Source organism: Ambystoma mexicanum, chromosome 6q, assembly GCF_040938575.1.
Source record: "Ambystoma mexicanum isolate Mex_15411 chromosome 6q, UKY_AmexF1_1, whole genome shotgun sequence".
Taxonomy (NCBI): Eukaryota; Metazoa; Chordata; class Amphibia; order Caudata; family Ambystomatidae; genus Ambystoma; species Ambystoma mexicanum.
Window position 1 is genome coordinate 1,564,604,780 of NC_090937.1, and position 12,263 is coordinate 1,564,617,042.

The following is a 12,263-nucleotide window of genomic DNA, read 5'->3' on the forward strand; positions in this document are numbered from 1 at the left end:
GAGCCAAGACTCTGGCGTCAGATAAACCCGCCTTAAAAGTCTTCCAGCTTCTCGACCGGAATGAATTCCTTGAACTGTGACAGACCTTCCCACATCTTCATGTCTGCCCCCGCTAACACCAGTTCTGCGTTGGCCTGCCAGAGCTGCAAGTCAGTTATCGAAAATCTTCCACCCAAGGAGTCCAGGAGTTTGTCCTCTTTCCACAGAACCTGAGTCGCTGTCGTAGAGGAGGACGCTGCAGGCCTGGACGGCAAATTGGCCGCGGCCACCACTGTGGAGTGGGGAGGGGGGGAGGGGAGGGACGAGCAAGATGACAGGGCCACCTCTTCCAAAGAATGCAGCCTGTAACGTGCGTACATTTGTCAATAAGAAAAGTCCAGAGTGTGGCTTTTCCCAGACCCTGCGGACCTCAGCCAAAACTTCCTTCTGCAACAGGCCGGTACGCTCCAAAGGAGACAAGGTGAACACCCCCGAAAGCACACCCTCCCGCAGAGCGGGTGCCTCGGGCACTGGAACATCCAATAGGCACACCATGTAAAGCTCTAATAGAGCGGTGCTTGTCTTCACTGTCCTGCTCGCCCTGCGCATCATCCGACAGGTCAGGATCCTGCTGAACCGTGTCAGGCACCGTCTTGTCCACGGAGGACAAGGGCGGAAGGGTCGGTGGAGGCACCATAGGCAAGGGCGGCGCCGGCGGAACCACTGGTGGAACAGGTGGAGCCAGAGGCGCAGGCGGGCACATCTCCAGAAAAAGACGCTCATGGGGTCTCATTTGGGTGCATTCCTTTAATTACATGGGTGACGTTTAATGATATTGGACATGTGTGGGGTAAGGACACCAGTGCTATGCATAAAATGGATCTGCGTGCTGTAGAAATTATCCTGTGATGTCACATCCTGCGATGTCTTCCCATTGCTCACGTTCTTAACTCGCCCAGTTTTCTTGTTTTTTATTTTTAAGACTTGATCTGCCACGCACCCATGTGTGTCAGTCACCAAACATTGGCTCCAACTAACCTTAGAGCAATTTAAAATAGTGTGGTCTTGATATGCTGCAAGTAATTCTCTAGTGCCTACAGCCTTCAAACATGTTAATTTCCAACATTAGTTTCAGGCTTGATCATCCAATATTACCATGGAGCACAAAGCCTGCTGAGGGGGCCCAGCTGTTTCCAAGTAGTCAGACCCCTTAAGAGGTAAAGATAACTTAAAAATAAAAAGAACTTGTGTCCCAAATGTTGACCATTGTGACCTTGTGACTGCAATTAACTCCACCTGCCTTAAACTCTGCCTCCATGACCCACCCCCCTAGGGCTCTTTGTCAGGTGCTGCACACTGGGCCTCTTGCCTTAAATCTGCCACTGGGGTCCCTCCGGTGACATCGCTTTCTTCATAAAAAGGTACCATCCCGCTCCTAGGTACTTTGTGCTTATCCTGAGCTTTGAGACACATTGCACGGTGGGGTGGGGGAGGCATCTCAATTGTGTTCTCCCTAGCCTAGGACATCAGTCCTTGGGGCTACAATCCTTCAGGGGATCTACCCAACCTCACATAACCTCTTCCGCCAACAACTTTACTTACAAACAGAAGAATCTTCTGAAACTTCACTTTGACAGCGTCTGCCTTCCTTTGCTCTCTCTCCCCCTACTCCCCCCTCCCCCCCCCGTGCCACAAGCTTAGGCTGCCTACCAATGTGGATCTACTATTGCATTGAATGTTTGATTTGCTAACCATAAGCTACTAAGACTACTTGTGTTCCATGTAAGCATAGTGGTGTTGCATTAATATAAATAGAAAATACCCATATTTTATATAACTTCAGTGTGTTCCCTTGGCTAAAATTGTGCTCCGAGGACTTTGTACTTACCTACAGCCCTCCACCCCAATACATCCAGCATGGCACCTAAACGTAATAGGAGCACGGGATGTACAGAAAGTGGGGAGAGCTTGCTGGGGAGAGGCAACTGTGTGAGGGGGTTAGCACCCATATGGGCGCAACTGGGCTTAATCGCAGAGGTTTGCTCTATATATCATCTGATGCAGAGAAAGGGACTGACAGTGGAAGAGGTGCTGTAAGGGGCATGGCAGTTGTGCGCCACGTGCTACCAGAAAATTCTGTGTCAGGATTTGTGGTGGTCGTGTGCGCCAGTGAAGGGTAGTTGGGGGGGGGGGGGGGGGGGGGGTGTGAGAGGGTGTCTGGTGCGAAACTATATTTCCCAGAGATCCTGGGGGTTCAGCGCACGTGCGGCAGCCTCAAAAGCAGGTGGCGTGCTAAAAATGCTTGCGATTAGCACCTGAAGCATGCATGCCATACCACCACACAAGAAATTTCCTGATTAAACGCAGTCTCTGCATTTTCACGGGGCAGGTAGCAGGAGGCGATCCTGGGCCTTTGGCAATGAAGCATAGCACGCGACCATCTCAGGGTCGCAGCGATGCTGCCCGGGGAAAAAGCTACGTGGCAGAAACATGGCTAGCGGAGGCACTGCGGCCGTGTGTCTAGCTGATCAGGCACGTCATCCGTGCCCCTGAACTCATTCGCAGTTTCAGGGACTTCAGTCAAGTGCTCTGCCTGCATTTGTGCAACATTTACTTGTGGACCATTTGTTAATTTTTCCTACAGATGTATGCACATAAGTGGCATGAACAATTAATGCTCAGAGTGCCAAAATGCAATGTGAACAAATGAACACTACATTTGATGCATTGAGATCGTAGAGTGGTGGCAAACCTCTTAAGCGTTAACTATTTAATGCGGGTTGGAGCAGGGCACTTTGGAAATGGCAGCAGGCAAATGTTATTTGAAGTTCTGACATGGGTGCAGGAATAGGTTACTGTGAAGTTGGGACAGGTTTGCAGTGAGAATACGTTGGCAAGAATATGTGAATTGACGTATGATTTCATGTGGGAGATTCAGATCTAGGCGAGACATCCGTTGTGTTGGGAGACAGTGACGGGAAGTTCAGTATCAGAACAGTGTTTGTGTATTACCTTGAGCTAACCCCTACCCATTCATGGCATGCTCCTTTCCCCTTTTTCCAGTTACCCAAACTGCCCCATACCTATCCACAAGCTCTTCCAACCACCCCCCCCCCCCCCCCCCGGCGCCATTGGTTGCCTGTAGATGGCCTGTGTAATCAAAGAAGGCGTCTCCTCTCAATCAAGGTGGGAGGCTCGTGAACCTGCGGCTTCCATGGTTGGGTTGCGTGCAGCTTTTACATGATGCTGCTTGGCAAGAGGCCCCATTCTATCGGGCATCCCATAAGTATGGAGGAAAGGGGACAGGTCTTACTGCCTAACCCCATTTCTATATCCTAAACCCCCCATCCCCTGCAGAAGAGTTACCCAAAATCAGATGATAATTCACTACACTTCAGACAAGATAAGAAAAACAGTGAATAAAGGGCAGGAAAAAAAGTCGTAACGTAATACCCGAATGTCACTATAGTTATTGTAAACTGTAATAACTATTTTTAAACCAAGGTAACAAGACCGATTGCCTGTGTAATATTAGAACAATCTGTTTAAATATAAGCAGCGAGGATTAACTACACGTTTTTAAAATACGCAGAAATTATTTTATGTTATGTTTAATGGTTCAAGTATGAACTGCAGACGTTCAAAGGCACATCTGCAGTGCGTCACTGTCATGGACAATTTTATTAACATAAATCTAACATCGGGCACGTATATTTCTTCCATATCAACTTCTGTACCTCACCTTCTCTGTTAAACCACTCTACTCCCAGAGTAATAGAATACAACTAGGATCAGGTAACCAGCCCCCTCCCCCCCCCCCCCCCCAAACGGAAAAGGGGAAAAAAACACAGGCTCGCCCTCTTTTCGGACTTCGAGTCCTGTTCGAGGCAACCAAACACATTTTCACTTGTCACATAGCTCAACATGTATTGTTCACTACGCACTACCTGTGACACCTCTGCTCTTTTCCAGAGGGGCGATCCCAATTTCTATGGTGCCATGGTGTGGTCGATTAAAATGTTTCAACTGGTAACCATGGCCGACCCCAACACCTTGTGAATGTTCCAAATAATTACAATAACTAGTTTGTTCTGAAACGTGCCGAACACTGCACGCGATTGTGCAAATCGTATGCACCACTTTTGTGACTTGCGCCTCATGCAGCCAAGTCATACACATGTGTAAAGAATACCATGGAGCGCACGCACCGCATCGGTGTCAGGCAGCGAAATACTAAGCGCGGTTCTTTCGCCTCCATTACGCAACAAATTTGGGTCAATTGTACCTTCATAATCCTACCAAAAGAGTAGCGGGTTGCTTTCTTTTCTAGTAATTACACTCTAATATTCTAACACTACGACTATAATTATAATATGCTCATGAAACATGTTTCAGTTGCTTAGATATATAAACTTTAAAACGCTGCGCTGCCACCAGTTTAAGTTGACAAGTCTCCTGTGATTAATTCTTTCTATTCCATGAAATTTAGTTTCTTGGTTTCTCTTAAGGCTTCCATTTTAGGAGCATTCCAAAACAGTTCATGCTGGTTCAGGTAACTTGATGAAAGGCAGTCTAGAACTCCTGAGCAGTCAACATCCACTCTTCAATTCCATTTCAGACCGATTTTGGGGAAGTATCTAGCTGCTGAATATTCGTTAAGCAAAAGGACACATTGCTAAGCAGACCACACTCCCATTTACACGTTCATACTCATCAATTTTCTTATGAACCCCGTCATCAACTGAAGGAATTATCACGTATTACAGATCCACTGTTCCAGGCTGTAAATAAAACGTTCAATGAAGTTAATGACTGAACATTCCTAACAGTCCGCAAAGCAGGGTTGAAACAGGCAGTGGCATGAAGGATCTCAAAAGAAAACACGGTCAGATGTATACTTTATTGGTTGGAGAAATGTAGGATTTTTCAGTGATAAAACGGACCAGACAGTGATCTGCGTATTTATTTCCAGCAGATAAAGGAACCATTTAATGATCTCAAAATTATTCAATTCTCCCTCGACTTTCATATGTAAAATGGTTAACTTCAGCAATTTAAGTTGGCTGCCATTGCACATCAAAAGTATTTTCTTTAGGCGGGCTTGCTCTGCAAACGCTGTCAAGTTTTTCCTTTGTTCAACTTTGTACGTGGGCGCATTATGTTGAGAGCCAATACGAGTCATTAAATTAAAAGCTCAATGTTCCCATTTGCTCTGTTTATTTGTTCTGCACTTACTTGAGATTTATACTGAAATCATTAAAAAAAATTTGCTGTGATATTACTCTGAACCAGGCAACGCGTATACATGTTTGGTGAAACATGCTGCCCTTTGACTAGGCTTTTAAAATTCTTTATATTGCATTCGACTGTTTCAGTGGGTTTCAGCCATGTTCGAACAGAGTACCTACTGATAGGCCATATCCTCAAGTACTGTAACCACCCCGTTGAGAAGTCTGCAGGGCAGATTCCCCCTCCTCCCCTCCACTCACCTTACTTTAATTTGTACCATAGACTCCTTGCATAGTACCATAGTACTACTACCTAGGTTACATTTTCGCAAGTATGTAGCCATGCAAGTATGGCACTTCAGAGTGACTGCCCACCAACCCCTTTCCTAGCTGAAACCATTTCTCAAAGCTATCTTAGGACGGTCTCGCAGGGATGGTACTTTATTTTGCAAAATGCACTCCATGTTATGCAAATATACTGTATTTTGAAATATCAGTTGTATGTTTTGAAGTGGTCTGCTAGTTGTACGAGACCACATATTAAAGCGGCAGAGTAGATTAACAAAAAGTCTGTTGTCTTTAGGTTATTAGGGAATATTTTCACTTTAATGGACAAAATGATGTAGCAATGGGAGGACAGGCGTTGAAGCACATGCTGGATGAGAGGGTAGGTTTGTGGCAACACCAGCTACAGGACACCGATGCCAAATCCTTTCATTTTCACAGGCCTAAGTAGTGGCAGCATAGCCTACTCCGAATGGGTGAATGAACATTAGCTCGGCAGTGGGCGGCTGTTCTGGATTAAGCCCCCAATTGATGTTTGGGTGAGTCAGTGTATCTGTTCAACAAAAACATATGAAGTCATGATCGCCAAGTCGATCAGCGGATGGTACAAGGCAAAACAGGTCACCATAAAAGGGTAACCCTGCCCGATATCGGATTACCTTTATGGAGAGTTTGGGTACAAAGTAGTTTGGAATCATTTGCTGCGAGATGCAGCCCTAAAGATGAGCGACATACCACACACCTCTGCCTAAAATAAAGCAGAAAACATGCACGACCCCTAAAAAAATCATCAACAGATGAATTAGGAACCTGCCCGTCCTCTCGTTGCAATCACATAGTTCTGTTCATATGAGTTTTACCAGTATACAAGTGCCAATGGAACAAGCTCCATTACTGCCTGCACCTTTTATTTCCCTTAATTTATGGGAAAGATCATAAGCTTTAGCAGTTTACATTTATTTCTACTCTACGATACAGCCCCATTGGGCATGGAATTTCTTTTACCCAAAAAGGAAATCACTCCCAACTTCTAAAAGTAGAAAGTAACAGACCCATTTCAAAATCTTGTCAGGAGGCACTTGGCCAAGAGGGTTTATTGCTATATTTTACCACTAAGGAAATGAGGGCAATCTCAAGTCATATCCATATCAGAGATTGATTTTTCAATGCTTGCTTGAGCATATGAAAGCCTAATTGGCTTGCAAGTTATTTCAGCTAGCTGTAAGCCCACAATGAGAATTAAACTTCTGAAGGATCGACTCATCAAAAGCAGTGAGGACATCCTTTAGCCACTATACAGGTGAGCAGTTGGAAAAGGAAACCCAACTAGGAATAACTTTAACAGTTAACAAACTATCTTGTTTAATGTCCTAACAAAAGGTCTGAAGGAAGAGAAATAATGTAAAAAAGCTAGTAAACTATAAAATCGACCTACTCCCAATATGTGGGTAAATATTCACAATCGGCAACTAGAAGTCCTGTTTCAGCCTTCATAAGGAAAAAGTAACAATATGGAATAATAAACTTCAGCCAATCGCCATTGAACTATACCATATTTGCAAATCCTGTCAGTTGACATATCAAGACCATTAGAGCAACAATTGTAGAACATAAAATAAATCCGTATGAAAACAGATGTGCACACCTAGTAAAGTTATACAGGTTGCAAAACTAACAGCAGAATGTACCCAAACAGTATTTTTTCACATGAAAATAAAGTCTACCCGATACATTTTATCTGGTGAAAGTTACCCCACTCAAACTGATGTGTGCAATATCTTCCAGCAGGAAAACAAATTTCAAGTTGCAAGCCAATAGCCAGTCTTCGGTTTTCACTTGTCACCTCAATTCTACACATGCGCACACCCCAGCACAGCTAAGAGTTAATTGTGACTAGCCAATGGCTAGTGGCAAGTGCAATTTGAGCCCTGCATAATGCATTTGTTATTTTATTGAACACATTTATGTTGGGACACATTCACTATGGCGCTGGTGCAGGCAATGGGCTGAAATACAAGTAATTTCCATTTACCAAAATGTCCTCTGAAACACGCCCATCGTTGACCGTGAGCCCGTTTAACTGCTGCTGTAGCTGTCCTAATCCTTGTGGCAGATCACGCGATGGAATGAACCAATCCTGGTCTTCTTCGTCCAACATTTCCTGGAAACAGCGATCGAGGAAATCCTGTTCTTGCAGTTCCTCCTCCACCTAAAATTAAGCATCATAACGATATATTAAAGCTAATGGCTCAGTAAAATGTGTATGTTAATATTCTGTAAGCAAAAGGGAAGATACAATTAGTCACATGGTCTCCAATGTGGATAGCCAACAAGGCTCACCTCTAGTGAGAACTATTTAACAGGCAGATGCTGTAACCAAGCTCACATGAGATTCTGGAAGTATCTCAACTAGAAACGATTCCAAAACTCTCCCCCAAATAAGCTAATGTGCGGCCACATTTCACATTAAAAAGGACCATTACCCAATATACTTTGATGTCTGCTTAATTAACCGTTTAACGCCCCTCACCAATGGTAGAAATTGACTTGGAGCCAAACATTGATGCAATGTGCCAGCTCACAAGTGAGTTGGAAGATTGCTACGGAGCACTGCTGCCACCAGTGTGATCGTGGCGCTCTGGCTGATCTGCAACAAAGGGGGAGGAGGGGTTGTTAGTAAGACTGAGCGCGAGAACTACAAGCCCTGTGAAGTGTTTATGGAAGCTTCAGGTCAGAGAAACTGGTCACTGAGCGTCGGTGCGTTTCAGATTGGTAGGCGTCATGTGTTGAGGCAGGATTGTGTATGGGTTTACTTTTCGAGGTGTTGTGAATTGTGGGCAGTTTGTGATGCTATAGAGGAATGGTTGTGTTTAGTTCAAAGTTTGAGAAGGCGTATGCAGAGGGTTGCATTTTTAGTATTGTTAGTGGCAATACATTTCCAACACTCTACAATCGGACTAAATGGAACCCATAATATCCCTCCCCCTGTCTTTCATTCTGGTGTGAAGCAATATACTCCCCCCCCCCCCCCCCCCCCGACACAAATTCCTCCTGGAAGGACATGGTCCCTGTCCCCAGTCACTCAATCCATGTGTGGCATCGTTTCAAAACCCCTCCCTCCCCCAAAACCCATTTATTTCAGGGTGAAGCAATTCACACCCTCAGCAGTCCATTTTAGTGCAATACATCTCCCTTGATTCGTCCATCCCCGTGAGGGACACTTCCACCTAAAGCACTATCAACATGAGCTACACTTCTGGTCTCCAACCTCCCTTCCGAATGAGTCCTCTTCCATTCCCCGCCCTCAACCCAGAAGCGACACTCCCCACCCCACCCCCACCATCCCCTCCCTCTTAATTACTACATCTGGGTGTGTTACAATTCCTGCTTCCTGTCTTTCAGGTTTGATGATTGGCTGGCTTGTAGATTGTTATTTTGGATATTTGTTATTGTTATCCAGATGGTTATTCTGGCTTGTAGATGGCTATGTAGGTTGGCTTGTAGATTGTTATTTTCTTTTGCAGGAATTCAGCTCCTTGTCCGCTGATTGCCTTGTGTGTTATGCACATTGTTTTGAAGGTGATGCAGTGTTTGACTGGGAGCCAGTGCAGTGTTTTTAGGGCTGGAGTGGTGGTCTCTTCTGGATAGTTTGAGGAGCAGTCTGGCTGCTCTATTTTGGATCCGTTGTAGTTTCTTCAGGAGATTCTGGTATCCCGCGATAGAGGTTGTTTGCATAGTCGATTCTTGACATGAGGGCGACGAATGAGTGTTTTGTGGGTGAAGGAGAGGAAAGGTAGGATTCTTCTAGCCGTGTGGAGGAGGAAGAAGCATTTCTTGATTGCATTTGTGGTTCGAAGGTTAGGGTGTTGTCCATCAGGACTCCCAGATTTCTTACTACCGTAGATGGTGTTGGTGCGGTTCCCATTTCCGTTGGCCATGGAATGGAGGTGTTCTCTTGGTTTTTGGATATAATCATGATTTCCGTCTTTCCTGGGTTGATTTTCAAGTTGTTAGCATTCATCCAGTTAAAGATGACACTTGATTAGGGTTGATTGATCGGCTTGAGGGTCTTCGATGTTGTAGATTAGAGTGTCATTTGCGTAGTTATAGCATGTCAAGTATTTTTTGAAGTTTGATTACTGGAGTCTGGTAGATGTTGCAGTATAGTGGTGATATTGATTATCCCATATTCTTTTTCATGGTGCTTCGTAGTGGGGAAAACACGGAATAGGAGGCTCACTTGATTAGAACAGCTTTTGCAATATTACAAGTGAAACGGAAACCGAAAAAGGCAGCCGGGCTGCATCTACAGACATCCTGCAGGGGGAATTCTGAACGGAAATCGAGACTTGCTGGAACAACTCTGCCCATTACAAATAGAGCACATGGGCTTACTATGAGTGCTATATGGATGCACTGGAGGGCTAAAAAAAATATGATCTCTCCATACTAATATTTAAAGAGGAAGGTTTGCATTGGGGATACAATTAATAAAAACAGAGCCCAACATTATAGTTGAAGGACAGGCTGCATAATACCACCCAAGGAGAAACACTGGAAAGGTTATTAAACCATAAATAATCCTTAAATCTACAAGACCACTAAGGCGAGAATAGACGTGTAGTAGCACTGTGTGCAAAACTAACGAAGCTTTTGGGTGGCTACGTGACCCAAAAGTAAGCAAAGCTTGTGTCCGGACAAGAAAAAAAAAAAAAACACAGTCCCTTACGGGCGGCAGGCGTCTTATGCCAGGCACAAAGACGACCCCATATGCCCCCGCACAAACAGGATAAAGAGAGCCCTCCCCCCACAGGATATTTGGCCCAGAACCTCTTGGGTTCAATACAGACCCCCGATTCGCCCCAGCGCAACTAACAGATGGCAACATCCAAAGAGGATTTCACAAAAACGTTTCAGTACTTCCAAAGCACGTTCACGGCATCCTTCCAGATGCAACTCAACACATTTACAATGGAAATCAATCAAATGACGGATTTCAAGAAAGATCTGCCTTAATTGGGAGAACGAACGGAGGGTAATGAGAGCGATCCAAGAATTAACCACAATCATCAGTCGAAAGAGCTGATGCAACAGCTGGCCAGAGCAACCCAGAAACTTGAGATTCAGTGGGAGGACTTAGAAAATAGGTCCTGCAGGGCAAATATTCAGGTTAGGAATCTGCCCCAATCAATTGCAGACTCCAATCCGAATGAAGCAATAACTACGATCTTCAAGGAGCTACTAGGGGCAAAAGATAAGGAAGAAGTTTTACTAGATAGTGTTCACAGTGTGGGCCCGAAAAGAAGCGACGGCCAGGCAAACTGATCCAATTACGTACAAAAGGAGCAACAATAGAACTATACCAAGATCTTTCACCGATCACTCTACAAAAACGCAGGGAAATGCAACCCGTGGTGAGTGTGTTACAACAGAAGATAAGATATAGATTGACTTTTCCGTTTGGAGTTACTTTCTCGCTTGAAGGGAGGCAACACAGGATCACCTCTCCTGCAGAAGGTTTGGAACTGCTGAAAAATCACCAACGAAGAAGCAAATGCAGACCACCACCCAACGCAAAGGAAAAGCCGTATTCCAGAGGGAACACTTGCTAGATATACTAGAGGCATAGGCATTAAACAAGCAAGGGGGTCGGCGGGGTCCCGGTGGAGTCCTAGTTTGCAAGGCCCAACATTGGAGAAGAAAACGTGAATGAGAAGGAAAACGGCGAGGGGACGCTTTTTTGAAAGACATCTTTCTCTAGCGGTTAACAATATGTGAAGTGGACAGATCAGTTACGGAACGCTCCACTTGACATCTACGGAGGGGAGGTGAAGAGAGTTTTAGGATACCCTAAGGGGTTCTCTGGAAGAAATAGAGATCCGCGAGGGAGAAGGGATGAGGTTGGTAAATCAGGTACTATGGGTCACACCAGCCGGGATTTGGAGGGGGGGGAGGGGGTAGTTTGGAGCAAGTTATTGAAATTAAGGAGAGTTGGGGGATATGCATGGAGAGGAAGGAGGGGAACAACTGCAGATTGAAGCTGCAAAGTTTATTTGAATGGAGTTTGTGGTGCATGGGCCCAACGATAAATTAAGTTTCTAAAAAGATCAAGATTAAAGTGTATATCATTTAATATTCAGGGGCTGATACCCCGGTTAAGTGAAAATAATTTGAAGGATTCTTGTCGTGGCATGTTCCGGAAGTTTTAATCCTGCAGGAAACCCACATTAGACAGCAAGACAAGTCCTGTCTCTATATTCAATATTACCCCATAATTGTTTAAGCTAACGCGCCAGACAAAGCGGCAGGGGTGCCAATTGCATTTAGGCAGGGATTACAACTGAAGATTATTAATATAAAAAGGGAGTGGGATGGGAGATCCCCCATTCGTGGCTCTTGCCATAGGCTCGACTAAAGTGACCCTCGTATCAAAATATGTCTCAAATGCAGGACAGGATAGCTTTTTGAGAGACAATTGAACTTGAAATGTTTATGATGGGAGACCAGTTAATTTTTGGGGATTTTAATTTGGCGTGGAAGCTTTTGAATGACAGGAGCCCAGATAAACACAGCCCTCCCCCTTCACAAGGTTGGCAAAAATACAGATGGCGGTCTTTCATGCGTGGACAACTCTAAAGGACACAAAAAGGCTACACGCAGTATTCCTATGTCCACAACTCGTTCTCACGCATTATGTATGATCATCAGCTGGTGTGCTGGGTAACGTTTGAGGCATTGAGATACTCCCAAGTACAATATCAGACCACTCCA

General features: G+C 44.9%; 1 protein-coding gene across 4 annotated transcripts in view; it reads right to left on the reverse strand.

Moving 5' to 3' along the window:
* The window catches only part of PAIP2B (poly(A) binding protein interacting protein 2B), a 168,605-nt gene that overhangs the window by 11,432 nt on the left and 144,910 nt on the right, over nucleotides 1-12,263 (reverse strand). For all 4 annotated transcript variants that reach the window (XM_069632276.1, XM_069632277.1, XM_069632278.1 and 1 more), the window contains exon 3: nucleotides 7,525-7,701. In XM_069632276.1, the coding sequence (XP_069488377.1) occupies nucleotides 7,525-7,701 (177 nt within the window). The remainder of the gene's footprint in view (nucleotides 1-7,524; nucleotides 7,702-12,263) is intronic.